The sequence below is a fragment of the Aquarana catesbeiana genome, linkage group LG08 (genome assembly GCF_042186555.1).
Source record: "Aquarana catesbeiana isolate 2022-GZ linkage group LG08, ASM4218655v1, whole genome shotgun sequence".
NCBI classification, from domain to species: Eukaryota; Metazoa; Chordata; class Amphibia; order Anura; family Ranidae; genus Aquarana; species Aquarana catesbeiana.
In genome coordinates this window covers 148,489,338-148,507,485 of record NC_133331.1, presented here as the reverse complement: position 1 = coordinate 148,507,485, position 18,148 = coordinate 148,489,338, and the positions used below count along the sequence as shown (strand labels likewise).

At 41.0% G+C, this 18,148-nt stretch overlaps 1 protein-coding gene across 2 annotated transcripts in view; it reads left to right on the top strand.

The window, feature by feature from the left end:
• The window catches only part of ANAPC16 (anaphase promoting complex subunit 16), a 50,779-nt gene extending 33,000 nt beyond the window's left edge, over window positions 1-17,779 (top strand). Inside the window, exons 3-4 of one of the 2 annotated variants that reach the window (XM_073596564.1) lie at window positions 6,628-6,702; window positions 17,137-17,779. In XM_073596564.1, coding sequence (XP_073452665.1) covers window positions 6,628-6,702; window positions 17,137-17,258 — 197 coding nt within the window. In that variant the 3' untranslated portion in view covers window positions 17,259-17,779. Of the gene's footprint in view, window positions 1-6,627; window positions 6,703-17,121 lie in introns of both variants that reach the window. The other variant, XM_073596563.1, reaches the window with a different exon arrangement.
• Window positions 17,780-18,148: the final 369 nt, after the last annotated feature.

Sequence of the window (18,148 nt, the reverse complement as noted above, 5' to 3'; positions counted from 1 at the left end):
TTGCATTGAGAGTTGTTTCGGATGACATCTAGTGGTTATTGACAGGAACTGCACCTTCCTTTGTCTATTTAAACCTATTTCTCTGACTCCACCCTGCTCTGAAGAAACCAGCCATTGGCTGGTGAAACGCGTCAGCAGCATGACGTCAGCACGTCACAGGGAACCACGCGCTCTTTGATTTGATCTGATAGTCAGCACGGAACAAACAGCTGATGGCTGTTTCCTTTCCTGGATACACGTGGAAGCATACGGAGGCAATGACCACACAGCGAGGGATCTTTCTCCCCGGTCGAATACATCCACTGGCTAATGTGGAGCGGCGCTCTTGGCTACAGTCTTCCAGGGGTAGAGTAATGCTATTGGTGGACAACGGACTCCTTACAGTTGGTGAGAGTATCTTCACCCCATCCAATACTTTTATAGATGCGTCCCAACTGACTATAGCACTCCCCCTGCTGATATCTGCATGAATATCCATCTGCTTCTCTGCATCTGTTTTTCTTATCTGATGATTTTGAACTTTTTAGCCATGCTGCTTGGTTCATTTGCTGAATTACATGATCGCTAACCTATGCTGAGGGCCTGTGCTTCTACAACGGAATGACCCCACTGTATTGTTATTTTTTCATACATGATCAGTACATTCAGATCATCTACCCCCTAAACCAGCATACCACGTATTTGGTTTGTGTTTGATGAACTTTACTATTGGGAGCTTATTCACAGGAATACTTTGTTAACAAAGAACTTCTACATCCATTCCCGATTTACAAACAGCCAAATTTTTCTATCAATAGTGTATGTAAGTGGTGAATATCTGTGTGTGTGGGATGTGTAGCCGCGGATCCCTGTTTTTAACCATTTGACAATGTTGTCTTTGTTTTAAATCGGTCTGTGTCAGCCATTTATCTTTGCTCTCCTTTTTGTTTAATTTGTTGTGGAATCTTTTTGTACTAATAAAGCCAGTTTGTATTATCTGTTCTGTTTTGGCCCTCTTAAGAGAACTTTATTCTCTTAGTTTTTTCTGTATGCTATTAGGGCAATCAGAACTGCATCCTACTGGGCTCATTTGGATGAATGATATATACCCACTTGCTACTACCTTTTTCACTAGTACTTTTGGTTGATCCAGGCAAACCCTTGTTAATTTTTACATGTCTCGGTTTGGCAGTTGCCAGGAGAACGGTACTTGCCTGACATTGTGCCAAGTGTAAAGTTTGGTGGAAGGGGATTATGATGTGGGGTTGTTTTTCAGGGGTTGGACTTGGCCCCTTAGTTCCAGTGAAGGGAACTCTTAAGGCGTTTGGACAATTTCATGCTCCCAACTTTGTGGGAACAGTTTGGGAATGGCCCCTTCACGTTCCAGCATGACTGCACACCAGTGCACAAAGCAAGGTCCATAAAGACTTGGATGAGTGAGTTTGGGGTGGAGGAATTCGACTGGCCTGACCTCCAACTTGATAGAAAACCTTTGGGATGAATTAGAGCGGAGACTGCGAGCCAACATCGGTGCCTAACCTCACAAATGCGCTTCTGGAAGAACGGTCAAACATTCCCATAGACACACTCCTAAACCTTGTGGACAGCCTTCCCAGAAGAGTTGAAGCTGTTATAGCTGCAAAGGGTGGGCCAACCCAATATCCTACGGGCTAATGCCCTGTACACACGATCGGACTTTCCGACGGAAAATGTGAGATCGGAGCTTGTTGTGAGAAATTCCGACTGTGTATAGGCTCCATCGGACTTTTTCCATCGGAATTTCCGGCACACGAAGTTTGAGAGCTAAAATTTTCCGATGACAAAATCCGTTTGCGTAAATTCCGATCGTGTGTAGACAATTCCGACACACAAAGTGCCACGCATGCTTACAATCCAGCAGAAGAGCCGCACTGGCTATAGAACTTAATTTTTCTCGGCTCGTCATACGTGTTTTATATCACCGCGTCCTTGACAGTCGGAATTTTTGACCAACTTTGTGTGACCGTGTGTATGCAAGACAAGTTTGATCCAACATCCGTCGGAAAAAATCCAATGGATTTTGTTGTTGGAATGTGCGATCGTGTGTACAGGGCAATAGACTGGGAGGCCATTAAAGTTCATGTGCGTGTAAAGGCAGGCATCCCAATCATTTTGCCAATATAGTGTATGTAAAGCGCTGTGTATATTGATAGCACTGTATGAGTTTGTACCCGTAATAAAAAAAGGAACTTTTTTTAAATCCTACCAAGCTCTCACTGCTTTGTAAGGTTTAGGAGGCAGCTGAGGGACTGAGTTTGCCACAATCATCCCTGTCTGTGCTGTGCAGGCAGATCCCATTATCATTTTGTAAACTAGATTTGAACGCAGTCTGTGCTAACAAAGGGTTAAAGGTTTGGAACCATTATATGTGAATGAGAGATAGCTCAGTGATTGCCCAGTCTATGTTGGAACAGAGGCATTGTCAGAAACATATAAATGGTAAGAAATATTTTTTTTAATAGACTGGGTGAATGGAAACGCAACAAACATAGTGGAATTTTTTTTTTACTCAAATTTGATTGCAAAAGTGCAAGTAAAATGATACTACACACACACACTATTTAACTTTACATTATCCCTTCTATTGCTGTATGAGGACGATGGCACTGTAATTATTTGAATTAAAAATAAACAAAAAAACATCTAAGTACCTTTTTCCTAATGGATATACAGCTGTCACATGACCCAGATCTTTCCCAGCCTGTCTGCAGGAAAACATAAGCAGGAGGAGCTTCTAGTCCTCTGCTACTGGTCAATGTTCAAAATAAAAAAACAGCCTTTGGGACACAGAGTAAAAATAAATATTTAAACTGTTTTTTATATATATATATATATATATATATATATATATATATATATATATATATATATATATATATATATATAATTTGGGCTGCAACTAACGATTATTGTCATAATCGATTAGTTGGCCGATTATTGTTTCGATTAATCGGTTAATAACCTTAAAAAAAAGTGTGGTGTATAATTTAGTTAATATGTAAAGTTTTTAAAAAAAGGCAATTTATTCCTAAATATCCCTATGCAGTGGTAAATATAAATAACCAACTATATGGTTAGGGAGCAAAATATCTAATCCACTCTGAGAATAACAGACAGAGATATTTTGTACATACTATTAGAGGAGATATACTGTATATACTATCAGAGGAGAGATGTACTGTATATACTATCAGAGGAGAGATGTACTGTATATACTATCAGAGGAGAGATGTACTGTATATACTATTAAAGGGTGAATCTGGTAAATATCATCAGACTCAGAGATCTATGTTTTATTTAAAAAAACAATGTCTTCCCCGACAAATGACAAAAAAATGTAATTTTAAGAACGTTCGTTCGATTTTCTAATTGTTAGTGGGGTCAAATCGAATTGTCAAAGGATCTGCGGGAAAAGGTAGTTGAACTGTATAAAACAGGAAAGGGTTATAAAAAGATATCCAAGGAATTGAGAATGCCAATCAGCAGTGTTCAAACTCTAATCAAGAAGTGGAAAATGAGGGGTTCTGTTGAAACCAAACCATGGTCAGGTAGACCAACTAAATTTATTTAATTTATTTACAGTAGAGATTATTTGCTCTTTTTGTACTATAAAGGACTCATTTTAGGTTTGTTTAACCCCATTATGTTACTGGCCGATTAATCGATTATGAAAATAGTCATCGTTAATTTTATAATCGATTAGTTGTCGATTAATCGATTAGTTGTTTCAGCCCTAATATACACACACACACACTTCGTCTGGTTGAAAAAAGACACAAGTCCATCTAATTCAACCAATAAAAGGGCAAAAATGATCATACAATCGTGTGTGTATGTGTTTATGTATGTATGTGTGTGTGTGTGTGTGTGTGTGTGTGTGTATATATATATATATATATGTATATGTGTATGAAAAAACCCCAGCAAAGCATGATCCAATATACTACAGCAGGGGAAAAAATTCTTCCCGATTCCCGAGATGCAATCGGATATTCCCTGGATCAACTTTACCTAGAAGACCCCTTTTACACTGTGGCGGTTTTCAGGCGTTTTAGCTCTAGAAATATCGTTTGAAAACCACCTCCCATTAATTTCAGTGTGACTTTTCACACTGGGGCGGTGCACTTGCAGGATGTTAGGAGAAGTCCTGCAAGCAGCATCTTTTTTGGGGGCAGCGTTTCGGAAGCGCTGCGACACGGGCACTTTTAACCCCTTCTTTGGGGCTTAAAAGCATCGCTTAAACATCGCTAAAGCATCGCTAAATCGAACGGTGCTTTAGCGCTAACACGGCCACGGTCCCAGTTTGAAAGGCTGCTTAATGTTAGTACCCAGCTATATTATGTTATGTACATTTAGGAAAGAATCCAGTCCTTTTTTAAAGCAATCTACAGAGCTGGCCAGAACAGCTCTTGAGAGAGTCTATTCCACATTTTCACAGCTCTTACTGTGAAGAAGCCTTTCTATATTTGGAGATTAAATCTTTTCCTCCAGACATAAAGAGTGCCCCCTTGTCTTCTATGATGACAGTATATATTTGAAATCAAGTGTATTCTTTTTTGGCAATAACATGGTGTGGGCAGATTTCTGCCAATCACAGGCTGTGTCACGCCCCTCCAGCCTGTGTCTTAGAATAAAAAGGAGGTGAAGCATCCATCAATCTACATGCAATATCCCACCCCCATTGTGTTTAGCTGGTTAGTGGGTATGGGGGAGGAGGGAGTGGGCTGTCATGCACCACTACTGTATGTATTCACCCACATGTGTGACTCTATAGTCATTTGGGATTCCTTAGATGTGAGGGGAGGAAATGCTCAGCATAGAAACTCACTGGAAACTGAGCATGTGCAGAGTTGCCACAACAGCTGCAAAATCTCTAGCTGAATTGGGGACATGAACGGAAGCTGGAGATAGGGCAGCAGGATCAACCAGGTTTTTTGCAGGATACAGAAAACGAATCTCATAGTGACTGAGTACGAACAGCATGTAATACAACATTTATTGATAGTTTATTATGATGTGGGTTTAGTGACACCAGAGGGTTAATTTACTAAAGGCAAATCCACTTTGCACTGCAAGTGCAGTCACTTTAGATCTGAGGGGAAGATCTGAAATGAGGGGAAGCTCTGCTGATTTTATCATCCAATCATGTACAAGCAAAAATGCTGTTTTTTTATTTTCGTTGCATGTCCCCCTCAGATCTACAGCGACTGCACTACCAAGTGCACTTTCAGTGCAAAGTGGATTTGCCTTTAGTGAATAACCCCCACATGTCCATACATTATACAATTTGCTTATTCAGTTTCCTTTAGATTTACCTTCACCTATGTAGTGCAAAGGCCTGCCTGACTGCATACAAACTGAAAGTGTTTAGGTTTGACCTTATAAAATATGTGGCTTTGGTAAATTTTAAAAGAAAATTGTATAATGTATGGTCAGCCTTACACTTAGGGTTACCACCTCATCCCTTTAAACCTGAACACATTTGAATTACACAGGTTCTGAGGCTAATTTAATGCAGGTAAGGCACCAAGTGAGATTAATTGCCACCTTAATCACCCACAGAACCTGTGTAATTAATATGTGTTCGGGTTTAAAGGGATGAGGTGGCAACTCTACTTACACTTCAACTCTATTTATTCATCCTCAAAATAGTTACTGATCAGTTGTTTATTCTTTCAGACATTGCTGTTTTGGATATTTTCCTTCTCCTTTGTTTAATTTTGCAGTTTTACTTTCCATACCCATTGTGTATAAAAATGTGCCTAAATACATTTTGTATATTGTGGCAATTTTTGTAAAAGGTTTAGTTCCAGTGCAAAAATAATTGTATCTGAATTTAGAATAAATATTTAACTGTCCTCAGCAGGAATAGGTAAATTACTAATAAACAAGGCGCTCCCTGTTTCCCCTCACGTCCTCCTGAGGACCATTATTTTATATCCCCCTTGCTGAAGTGTTCACTTTACATCCTTCTTGCTTCCTGGATATATTATGTGTCTGCTGTGCTGAGATGGTATTGTTCCCGGGGAGGGGGCTGGTATTCTTGGACTTTTTGGAAGCTATCATTCCCAAGAAGATCTTTTGCACATTTGGCAGGTTTGAGCTTCCAACATTGGTTTCCAGAAAGCCACAAGTTCCCTCTGCTTTAGACAAAAGTTTTCTTGTAGAACCTTGTATTCTTTTATAGTAAAGTTTTTGGTGGAGAAGTTTATAGTTCCACTTCATGAACCTGGTCACATTCTAAACCAGGGAACTTATTTCATCTCCCAGTGTAGTCCCACCTCTACCCATATTTTTGTACGGGGCATCGTAAAATGTCTCTTGTAGTTTAGGTTTTGCCTGTGTAGGCTGTTGGCATGGTCTTTGCGCCCACTGGGACATTTTGCTTGCATTCATCTTGTTTACTTGCACTTATGTTAATGTTATGCATGTACAAATGTTCATTTGTGTACTATGGATGACTGCAAACTGCTGTCACTAAATAGCATGTCTAGCAGAAGAAGCTGGACCTTCTATACAGAAAACTGAACTAAAACACACTGAACATTTTGTTGGGAAGGGATATTATTGCTCCTAATTTTTATGACTGTGCACAGTTTTTCTTCGCAGATGGCTCGGAAAGATTCCTGTGCGAGTCAGTATTCAGCTATCAAGTTGCATCAACTTTAAAGCAGGTGAAGCATGGTAAGTAGATAACTAGAAACAGATTTCTGCTATGGAGCATGCCTTTAAATAGGTTTAATTGATGGACAGGGCAACAAAATCAATGTGCCAGGCTTTAAAGCATGATTAATGCATGGATACTCCATATTAGGCCTGGAAAAAACAGTATTAAAGGCAATCCCCTTTTTCTTTTCTTTTTTTTTTATTGACTTTAAGTGGCATAATTATACAAAACAAAGCCTATTGGGCATACCCAGGCTTAAAAAAAAAAAAAACACAATAAAAGACAGTTAAATACATACAAAAAAAAACCAACACACTTGGTATATCAACCAATGACCTAAGGCAAATATGTTTATTCAACTGAAGGGTCTGTAAGGTGTCCACCAAGAGTCTAAAGCCTTGTACACATGGGCCGAGTATTGTCAGGTTCCACAGAAACCGGGCACAATTCAGCCCATGTGTACAGCAACCTGTCGAAGGGGCATGACCAAAATCTGCCAATCGGCATCCAGTCAGCGCTCTCAGCCAGTGGCTGCGAATGCTGACCTGTGTGTTCAGCTCAACAGGAAGATCGCTCTACTAACATCGGGGTTGAACAAAAAAAAAACTGATAGTGTGTACCCAGCTTTACAAGTAATACCTGGTACACACGATGAGTGTATTGGAGTATATGATCGTCCGTTTTTTTTTTTTTTTGCGTGCTAATATCATTTAGAAATGTAAGAGTTTACTAAAGTGATAAACTCTCATACGACAGAATTAAAATTTGGAAGTGATGTAATGTGTTGTAGCGTATTTGTATTTTCGAATGACAACTGTACTGATTAAATGAAAATCGTATAATCTAGTATCGCACAAGAAACCTTTTCATGCTTGTCCCATCAGAAAATATTGGATGAAATGTCATGATCGGCTCTCAAAAGCTGTGTACTAACAATTAAATTAGATTAACTAGAGGTGCACTGAAAGGAAATTTTGGTGCCAAAAATGCAGGATACACTTGGCCGAAAATGACAGTTTTTTTAAAAAAAATGTATATATTTATATATATAATTGTAATGGACTTTTCAATCAATATCATGAATTTATTGGCGGTCATTATTGGCACCTTTAGCTCAAGAAAAGCTCAAGAAAAACGCAGCGAACATTCACAGACAGATTTAAAAATCACGGATTTTACAAACCGTCCCTGAATTTACTGACAGTTGGCAACTCTGCTTGCTGTATTCTTCTGTGTACTGCAGGATCAGATTGGCTTATGCTGAAGGCCCGTATACACGATTGAAAAAATACCGCTTTCAAAGTGATCGTACAGTAATCTGATTGTGATTACACAGCTTTCGTCCAAAATTATCCGAAGGGACAAACACAAAAATGTATCTTGTACAATACCAGATAGTATAATTTCTATTTAATCAGCACAGTTTTCATCCGAAAATACATTAAATCACTTGCGAATTCCAAATTGTACGAGAATTTTCGTAACTTTAGTAACCGCTTAATTTTCGATATGGAGACTAGCATGCAAAAAAAAAAAACGGACGATCATTCGTTCCGATTAACTTGTCGTGTATACCAGGCTTTATTCATGTGTATAGTGCACATTATATCTTCATTTTTCTTTTAATTTAAAAGGCCACTCAGGAAATGACACCCTGCTGCTCTGATTTCTTCTTTTTTTTCCTTAAGGGCGGCATAATTTCACACTCCCACCCCTGAGAGGTTTAATTAAATGGGCAGAGCCTAGATCTTGTCTTTTAGCAGAGGCTTGTAAAGCTTTCTTCTTTAATACCTGAGGCAAAAAGATCTGAAGAACATGAGCCACAAATCTTGTTCCCACATTTAGTATGTCACAATTTGCTTTGCTTTAAATGTAACCTTTTTTCCTTTTATTCGCTAGATTTCCTATTTGCACCATAAATTAAAAACAAAACTTTGTGTCCTATTTTTCTGCTCCCGTTTTACTGTATTTTGTTTCTGTAGTCTGAGTGCACTTTCTTTCCTTGCATTACCCCCCATCAGATCTTGTAGATAAATAAAAAAAAACAAAGTCTATGTGTGTTAAACTAAGGTATCTTGTTCCCTATCAAAGAGATAAACGTAATTGGCTTGTTTCGTGGTTTAGAAACTAGTTTAGCATGTTTCCCAAATATTTTAAATAAAGAGAAAAAAAACCCACAAAAATAGGCTTGAAGCTTGTCCTTAAAGAGGGAGTCCCGAGAAAAATGTTTTTTTTAAAAGTCAGCAGCTACAAATACTGCAGCTGCTGACTTTTAAAATGAGGACACTCGCCTGTCCCCAAATCCAGCGATGTCGGCACCCGAGGCCGAACCGTCCCTCGGTTCTCGGCAGCTGCCGCCGCCATTTTCTGTGAGGGAATCTGGAAGTGAAGCGTTGGGGTTTCACTTCCCGACTCCCTACTGCGCATGCGCGAGTCGCACTGCGCATCCTAACTGGTCCCCGCTATCTCCTGGGACCCGTGTGTGTCCCAGCAGACAGCGCGGGGGGACAGGAAGAGGCATAGACTCCTGTGGGAGTCTATGCCAGAAGTGGGTGCAAATACCTGTCTTAGACAGGTATCTGCACCCCCTCCCCCCTGAAAGGTGCCAAATGTGACACCGGAGGGGGGGAGGGTTCCGAAAAGCGGAGGTTCAATTTTTGTGTGAACCTCCGCTTTAAGAAATAAGAAACTATAATCTTTTAAAGTTTTATTGTAAAGTGGGGCTAGTATGTCTGTTGTTGAATTGAACATGAATTCAGTCCACGTCGGGTAGTGATGGCAATTGAATGCAAGTGCACATGGGTGCAGTAGTCTCCAGTAAGTGTGCATTGGCATCAAGTACAGAAGTGGGAGCCGTGTCTAAGCCCCCTTTCACACTAAGGCCACTTTCACACTGAGGTGCTTTTCAGGCGTTTTAGTGCTAAAAATAGCACCTGTTAAGTGCCTCTCAAGCCAACCCAGTGTGAAAGCCCGAGTGCTTTCACACTGGGGTGGTGCGCTTGCAGGACGGGAAAAAAGGTCCTGCAAGCAGCATCTTTGGGGTGGTGCGGGAGCAGTTTATACACTAACCCCAAAACGCCCTGCCCATTGAAATGAATAGGCAGCGCTGCCAAAGCGCCTGCAAAGTGCCTCGGCAGCGGTGCTTTTCGGGCACTTTTAACCCCCTTGTTAACCTCTTCTTTGGGGTTAAAAGCGCCCCACTACCGCCCGCACAGCGCTGGTAAAGCACCGCTAAGTCGAGCGGCACTTTCCCGCGAGCGCGGGGCGTTCTTCATTGTGAAAGTGGCCTTAAGGGTTTTTCTTCTAGTTTCCCTATGCCTGACTACACAGAATCCCATTCTTTCTAATTGTTGCTGTTTACATTTTTTTGCTCAGTCGCCTTACGCTTTATGCTCTACACTGTACACTCTACACTTTTTCTTAGCATATACTGCCATTTTTGGTCCCATAGTCTTCAAAAGGGACATCTGTTTATGCGTGTTACAGGCTTTTCCGCTTATGTGTTCACGCATGAAGAATTCTTCTCCTATAAAACTGATCTCCTCCCTTTGCCCAGCCCAGGAAAAAAAAAAAAATACGCCTGGAAAAAAAGGTTTCAAAATCGCCTGAAACATGCTCTGCTCAGGTGTGAATGTGAAGTGTAATTGAGAACCATATAAACACCCGTGCAAAGTGTCCAAATACAATCAGTATACTGTACAAGGTTAGAAAAAACCCAAAGTCAATTCTGCAGGTAGCAGCTGACTTCAATTATATATATGAATATACATTGAAAGGTAAAAGCACAAAAAAATGGTGCTGTGCTTAGCCTAAATGTGATAAAACTGATTCAATTGCTGATTTTTAGCACTTTTAGAGAACCCATCAGCATTTAGAACTGAATCAGTTTTATCACATACAGGGTAAGTGCAGCCCCATATTTTGTGCTTTTAAGTGTAAGTGAGGTCTTATGCGTCGCAGTGACAGAGTAGTCCTGTATGTTGGTGCAGTGGTGATGAGAGGTCTTCTGGGTGCACTGTCCCTCTAAATAAAAAAAAACACGCTAATGTTTTTTTTAACTATTTAGAAGAAGCGGTATAACATTTGATTTTAAAATACCAAGCTGATGAAATCCCTAATTAAACTAGTTAACAATATCGTTTTTACAGTGCTTTATCCCTTTGCTCTGTTATGCTGACTGACTGTCCAGCTCCTGCTGATTCACTGCACGGAAGATCCCTTTCACAATGTTTCCCTTCTTCAGATTTGTTTGGCTGTGATGTGCTGAGAGGTAGCTTCACACAAATTACAATTCAGACTGGTGCTTATGACCTATATGACCCTCTGCTACTTATTTTGTGACCCTTAGGCCCCAACAGGCAGCAGTGAGAGTGTAAGCATTCATTTGTAAGTGGGATTGTAATGGTAGTGGTCTCTAGGAACCCTTTGTAACATAGTCCCAGCTTCCTTGGGCCTCTTTTACACGGACATTCCATCAGGTCAGTTTTTCAGGCTGACCCGTTTGGAACCTCCATTCTTCTCTATAGAGCAGCGGATGGTGTCTGCTGACACCTGCCGGCATTCGGTCCAGTCTGCTAAACACAGATGAATGGGGATACGTTCCCCCATCCGTCTGGCAGATCGGTACGGATGACAGTCAGATGGAAACGGACAGGCAGGCCACTTCCATCCGACCACCCCATAGAGAACAGCGGGCTGTGTCCATTCCGCATAGCATAGAGGACGCAGACCTGTCATCTGCCTGCTCAGTGGGGATCAGCGGAGAGATCCGCTTGTGAAAGGGGCCTTACTGTCTTGCTGTTCCTTCAGTCCCTAACCAATTTTTGGCCAATTCTTATAATACAATTACAGTGTTCTGTAGCCTTCTGGATATTGTATACATCCCCTCAGTGAAGTCAGGGTCTGCATTGGTGGCCCCCACACTGACAAACATGGCTCTAGCTACACCAGGAACAGTTTTCATAGGTTTATAGAAAGATTGATCTTTTTTCTGAAATGGTTTCTTTTTCACTTTTAGATGTAATCCGTGCTGAATCAAGACTTTTATTCTTTTATAACAAAGATATGCAAATAAAAGATACATAAAAGCTTACCTCTGCATTTTACATTGCTGAACATATACCAAAAGACAGTATCTGTTACCCACTTGTACCCACACGCACTTGTAATAATTACACGTTAAATGAAATGCTAGATAAAGATGTTAGACAGGCTTATTGTGTGCTGTGGTTTTCTTCGCTGTGTGTGCAGAGGTTTATGGAGAAAAGCATTATTCTGTATTATGAGTGGGCACATAACAGAAAATCTCATATACATTTTATTGGCCCTGTTACCTTCATTGTAAATCAAAGGATACAGTGACTATTCCATGCCTTTCTTTGCTCCTGAATGTAGTACATAAGCAATAATAAAACAAAAGGAGCTTCAAATGATAGTTCCTTGTCCACTGCTGAATGCTTATGTAACAACCAGGTATTTACACATCAGAAAAGATTCTAGCTAGCTACTTTCAGCTTTTTTCAAACTTTACACTGTTTCCTTCTGTTTTTTTGGTCTCCAAGGTTCAAATACAGTGGGGCAAAAAAGTATTTAGTCAGCCACCAATTGTGCAAGTTCTCCCACTTAAAAAGATGAGAGAGAGGCCTGTAACTGTCATCATAGGTATACCTCAACTATGAGAGACAAAATGTGGAAACAAATCCAGACAATCACATTGTCTGATTTTTGAAATAATTTATTTGCAAATTATGGTGGAAAATAAGTATTTGGTCAATATCAAAACTTCATCTCAATACTTTGTTATATATCCTTTGTTGGCAATGACAGAGGTCAAACGTTTTCTGTAAGTCTTCACAAGGTTGTCACACACTGTTGCTGGTATGTTGGCCCATTCCTCCATGCAGATCTCCTCTAGAGCAGTGATGTTTTGGGGCTGTCGCTGGGCAACACGGACTTTTAACTCCCTCCAAAGGTTTTCTATGGGGTTAAGATCTGGAGACTGGCTAGGCCACTCCAGGACCTTGAAATGCTTCTTACGAAGCCACTCCTTCATTGCCCGGGTGGTGTGTTTGGGATCATTGTCATACTGAAAGACCCAACCACATTTCATCCTCAATGCCTTTGCTGAAGGGAGGAGGTTTGCACTCAAAATCTCACGATACATGGCCCCATTCATTCTTTCATGTACACGGATCAGTCGTCCTGTTCCCTTTGCAGAGAAACAGCCCCAAAGCATGATGTTGCCACCCCCATGCTTCACAGTAGGTATGGTGTTCTTTGGTTGCAACTCAGCATTCTCTCTCCTCTAAACACGAGTTGTGTTTCTACCAAACAGTTCTACTTTGGTTTCATCTGACCATATGACATTCTCCCAATCCTCTTCTGGATCATCCAAATGCTCAGACGGGCCCGGACATGTACTGGCTTAAGCCGGGGGACACGTCTGGCACTGCAGGATCTGAGTCCCTGCCGGCGTAGTGTGTTACTGATGGTAGCCTTTGTTACGTTGGTCCCAGCTCTCTGCAGGTCATTCAATAAGTCCCCCCATGTGGTTCTGGGATTTTTGCTCACCGTTCCTGCGATCATTTTGACCCCACGGGGTGAGATCTTGCGTGGAGCCCCAGATCGAGGGAGATTATCAGTAGTCTTGTATGTCTTCCATTTCCTAATTATTGCTCCCACAGTTAATTTCTTTACACCAAACTGCTTGCCTATTGCAGATTCAGTCTTCCCAGCCTGGTGCAGGTCTACAATTTTGTTTCTGGTGTCCTTCGACAGCTCTTTGTTTTTCACCATAGTGGAGTTTGGAGTGTGACTGTTTGAGGTTGTGGACAGGTGTCTTTTATACTGATAACAAGTTCAAACAGGTGCCATTAATACAGGTAATGAGTGGAGGACAGAGGAGCCTCTTAAAGAAGAAGATACAGGTCTGTGAGAGCCAGAAATCTTGCTTGTTTGTAGGTGACCAAATACTTATTTTCCACCATAATTTGCAAATAAATTCTTTCAAAAATCAGACAATCAGAGATTGTCTGGTTTTGTTTCCACATTTTGTCTCTCATAGTTGAGGTATACCTATGATGACAATTACAGGCCTCTCTCTCATCTTTTAAAGTGGGAAAACTTGCACAATTGGTGGCTGACTAAATACTTTTTTGCCCCACTGTATATATACACAGCATCTCACAAAAGTGAGTACACCCCTCACATTTTTCTAACTATTTTATCTTTTCACGTGACAACACTGAAGAAATGATACTTTTCTACAATGTAAAGTAGTGAGTGTACAGCTTGTATAGCAGTGTAAATTTGCTGTCCCCTCAAAATAACTCAACACACTGCCATTATTGTCTAAACCACTGGCAACAAAAGTGAGTACACCCCTAAGTGAAAATGTCCAGTTGGACCCAAAATGTCAAAGTGTGGTCACTATTATTTTCCAGCACTGCCTTAACCCTCTTGGGCATGGAGTTCACAAGAGCATCACAGGTTGCCACTGGAGTCCTCTTCCACTCCTCCATGACAACATTGCGGAGCTGGTGGCTGTTGGAGACCTTGCGCTCCTCCATCTTCTGTTTGAGGATGCCCCACAGAGGCTCAATAGGGTTTAGGTCTGGAGACATGCTTGGCCAGTCCATCACCTTTACACTCAGCTTCTTTAGCAAGGCAGTGGTCGTCTTGGAGGTGTGTTTGGGGTCATTATCATGTTGGAATACTGCCCTGCAGCCCAGTCCCTGAAGGGAGGGGATCATGCTCTGCTTCAGTATGTCACAGTATATGTTGGTATTCATAATTCCCTCAATGAACTGTAGTGCCCCAGTGCTGGCAGCACTCATGCATGCTTGACTGTAGGCAAGACACACTTGTCTTTGTACTCCTCACCTGGTTGCCGCGACACACGCTTGACACCATCTGAACCAAATACGTTTATCTTGGTCTCATCAGACCACAGGACATGGTTCCAGTAATCCATGTCCTTAGTCTGCTTGTCTTCTGCAAACTGTTTGCGGGCTTTCTTGTGCATCATCTTTAGAAGAGGCTTTCTTCTGGGACGACAGCCATGCAGACCAATTTGATGCAGTGTGCAGCATATGGTCTGAGCACTGACAGGCTGACCCCCCAACCCCTTCAACCTCTGCAGCAATACTGCCAGCACTCATACCTCTATTTCCCAAAGACAACCTCTGGATATGACGCTGAGCACGTGCACTTAACCACTTTGGTCGACCATGGCGAGGCCTGTTCTAAGTGGAATCTGTCCTGTTAAACCGATGTTTGGTCTTGGCCACCATGCTGAAGCTCCGTTTCAGGGTCTTGGCAATCTTCTTATAGCCTAGGCCATCTTTATGTGCAGCAACCATTCTTTTTCTCAGATCCTCAGAGAGTTATTTGCCATGAGGTGCCATGGTGAACTTCCAGTGACCAGGATGAGAGATTGAGAGCGATAACACCAAATTTAACACACCTGAGACCTTGTAACACTGAGTCACAGGACGCCGGTGAGGGGAAATGGCTAATTGGGCCCAATTTGCACATTTTCACTTGGGGGTGTACTCACTTTTGTTGCCAGCGGTTTAGACAATAATGGCTGTGTGTTGAGTTATTTTGAGGGGACAGCAAATTTTGCACTGTTATACAAGCTGTACACTCACTACTTTACATTGTAGCAAAGTGTCATTTCTTCAGTGTTGTCACATAAAAAGATATAATAAAATATTTACAAAAATGTGAGGGGTGTACTCACTTTTGTGAGAAACTGTATATATTCTTTTCATTTGCAATCCATATACGTACTATCATATAATTACCCCTTGGAGACCAGCCAAGGTATATAAGGGAGAGAAGGTCTTAATGTAGGCACACATATGCCCACACAGGCCCTTTCTCTCCTTGATTAGATTGGAGTGGTACAAACGATACATAAAGTGGACTTTCACCTTCATTTTGCCAATTCTCTAATTTTATTTTTCACACCTTTCTTTTGAGAATGTTCAATTCCTTTTACTCGATACCTTTTCTAAGCTTCCCTCTCTACTTCCAGGTGAGAATTATGCCACTGGTACTCTCCACTGCCCGTAGAGGCTTGGGATATGAACATTCTATATCCCAGAAGTCTACAGGCAACTTTGAGAGTGCTAGGTGCCAATGTGAGGGATTGATGTGCCTGTGCACTCAATTCTTTAGCCAGGGGAATCCTTTTGTTGCCATTACAGTGATTACCTGGGTAGAGTGCTGGGTGCACATGTGTGAGATTGGAGGCACTGCACATTACATTTTCTGAACGTCCACACTCTGTCATACTGTACTGCATATTGTACACTTCAAACCATTTCATTTTTGTACAGACCATTCCATTATGTAAGCTTTACTATATGTACTTCACTCTACTAGTCGTCCATGATTCATAAATGTTTTGAGACTTTAGAATGCCACCCTACAGGAAAAGGCACAATTTGTTGTGCACCAAGGGTATTATGAAGATTGCAAAGGATATCAAAGGAAAAGCACCTGAAATGCATGATCAGTATTTATTTTTCTAGATTTGTCTATTATACATTTATCCACTAAGTATAGTTATAAATAGAGAACCTCTAATAAGGCAAATACCAGAACAAGCTGTATATAATGCAGATACTAGAGTGATAAGTGTTGGGTATTGTGTACCAGTTTCCACCTACACATTTTGTGAGTTGTTTAGATTTCTTAGACTAAATTAGACATTGAAATTGTGAACACTAATGCCGCGTACACACGACCGGACTTTCCGGCAGAAAAGGTCCAACGGAATCATTTCATCGGATATTCCGATCGTGTGTGGGCTTCATCAGACTTTTCCCTTTGAAAATTCTCACGGACCTAGAAATAGAACATGTTTTAAATCTTTCCAACGGAATCAATTCCTATTGGGAAAACCGTTCGTCTGTATGCTATTCCGACGGACCAAAAACGACGCAAGGGCAGCAATTGGCTACTGGCTATTGAACTTCTTTTTTCTAGTTCCGTTGTATGTCACCACGTTCTAAACGATCGGACAGTGGTGTAATCGTGTGTACGCAAGTCCGTTTCAGCGGAACTCCATCAGAAAAACGGTCATGTGTACGCGCCATTAGGCTGGCCATAGGTGGATCTTTTTTTTTTTTTCCCCCTCCATCCCTACAGTGCAGGATACTATAATCCTCCCTACTGAGGCATATTCTGACAGTGGGGACTTTCTGCTGTCAGAAAAAAATGATCAGCGGCTGCTGATCTCCAAATTTTTTCCGACAAGTCGATTTTTAGATTGATTTCTGTTGAGCTGGAGTGGCCACACATGAATAAGTTATGGGAAATCTGAAAGCCATGGTTCATCATGAACCACTCCAGAAAGGAGCTATGATCATAGAGGGACCTTGAAAGACAGGGTAAATCCTGTTCTAATTGCAGTAACATTTGTTTAGGTCTAATCTTTTCAGATCAGCAAGTGAGTCGAATGGAGAAGCTGGCTGGGTTAGTAGAAGAACTGGAGGCAGATGAATGGAGATACACACCTATAGAGCAGCTCCTGGGCTTCACCCCATCTTCAGGAGGAAAGTGACTGACCATATGATGGAACTACTGAAACGCCAAAGGGTGACAATTAAAACGAAGACTTCTTTTGGAAAGGGTTGTAAGAAAACGTTTATTCTGTGCTGCTTTGACAAAGATGCAGATGACAACATTTTTCCTGTAAGCAAAGTGTCTTTCCAATCCTTTTGAAATCTTTAAAACCGTTGGGTTGTGTTTGGCCAGTCCCATCTAACACCGTTGTAGAACTAAGTATTAGGTTCTGTAATAGAATGAGCACATCCACAACTCACACTTGTTTGTCTTCACTAAGAACATCCAGGGCAAAGAATAGATGTCTTCTATAATTCCATATTTGACTTCCATGATGAAGATTTTATCAGACTTCAGATTTGGGTGCCATCTAATTTGGCAAAGTTCTTTACAGTGGCATAGTGTCATGTGGTACTTTAACTTTTTATATATTGTTTAGCCTTCCTACCTTTATAGATTTTGTCCTTTTTTGTTTTATTTTATTTTGTTTTTATAAAATAAAGTTTAATTCTATGAGAATTGGAATGTTTTTCTATAGACACTCGTTTTAAGTATTTGCTTAGGAGAATCCCTTCTAAAGACTACCTTCGCACAGTAACTATTATATAAAAATATATATACACTCACTGGCCACTTTGAGGTACACCTTGCTAGTACCAGGTTGGACCCACTTTTGCCTTCAGAACTGCATTAATTATTTGTGGCATAGATTCAACAAGGTGTTGGAAACATTCCTCAAAGATTTTGGTCCATATTGGCACGATGGCATCACACAGTTGTTGCAAATTTGTCAGCTGCACATCCATGATGCGCATCTCCCATTCCACCACATCCCAATGGTGCTCTATTGGATTGAGATCTGGTGACTGTGGAGGCCATTGGAGTACA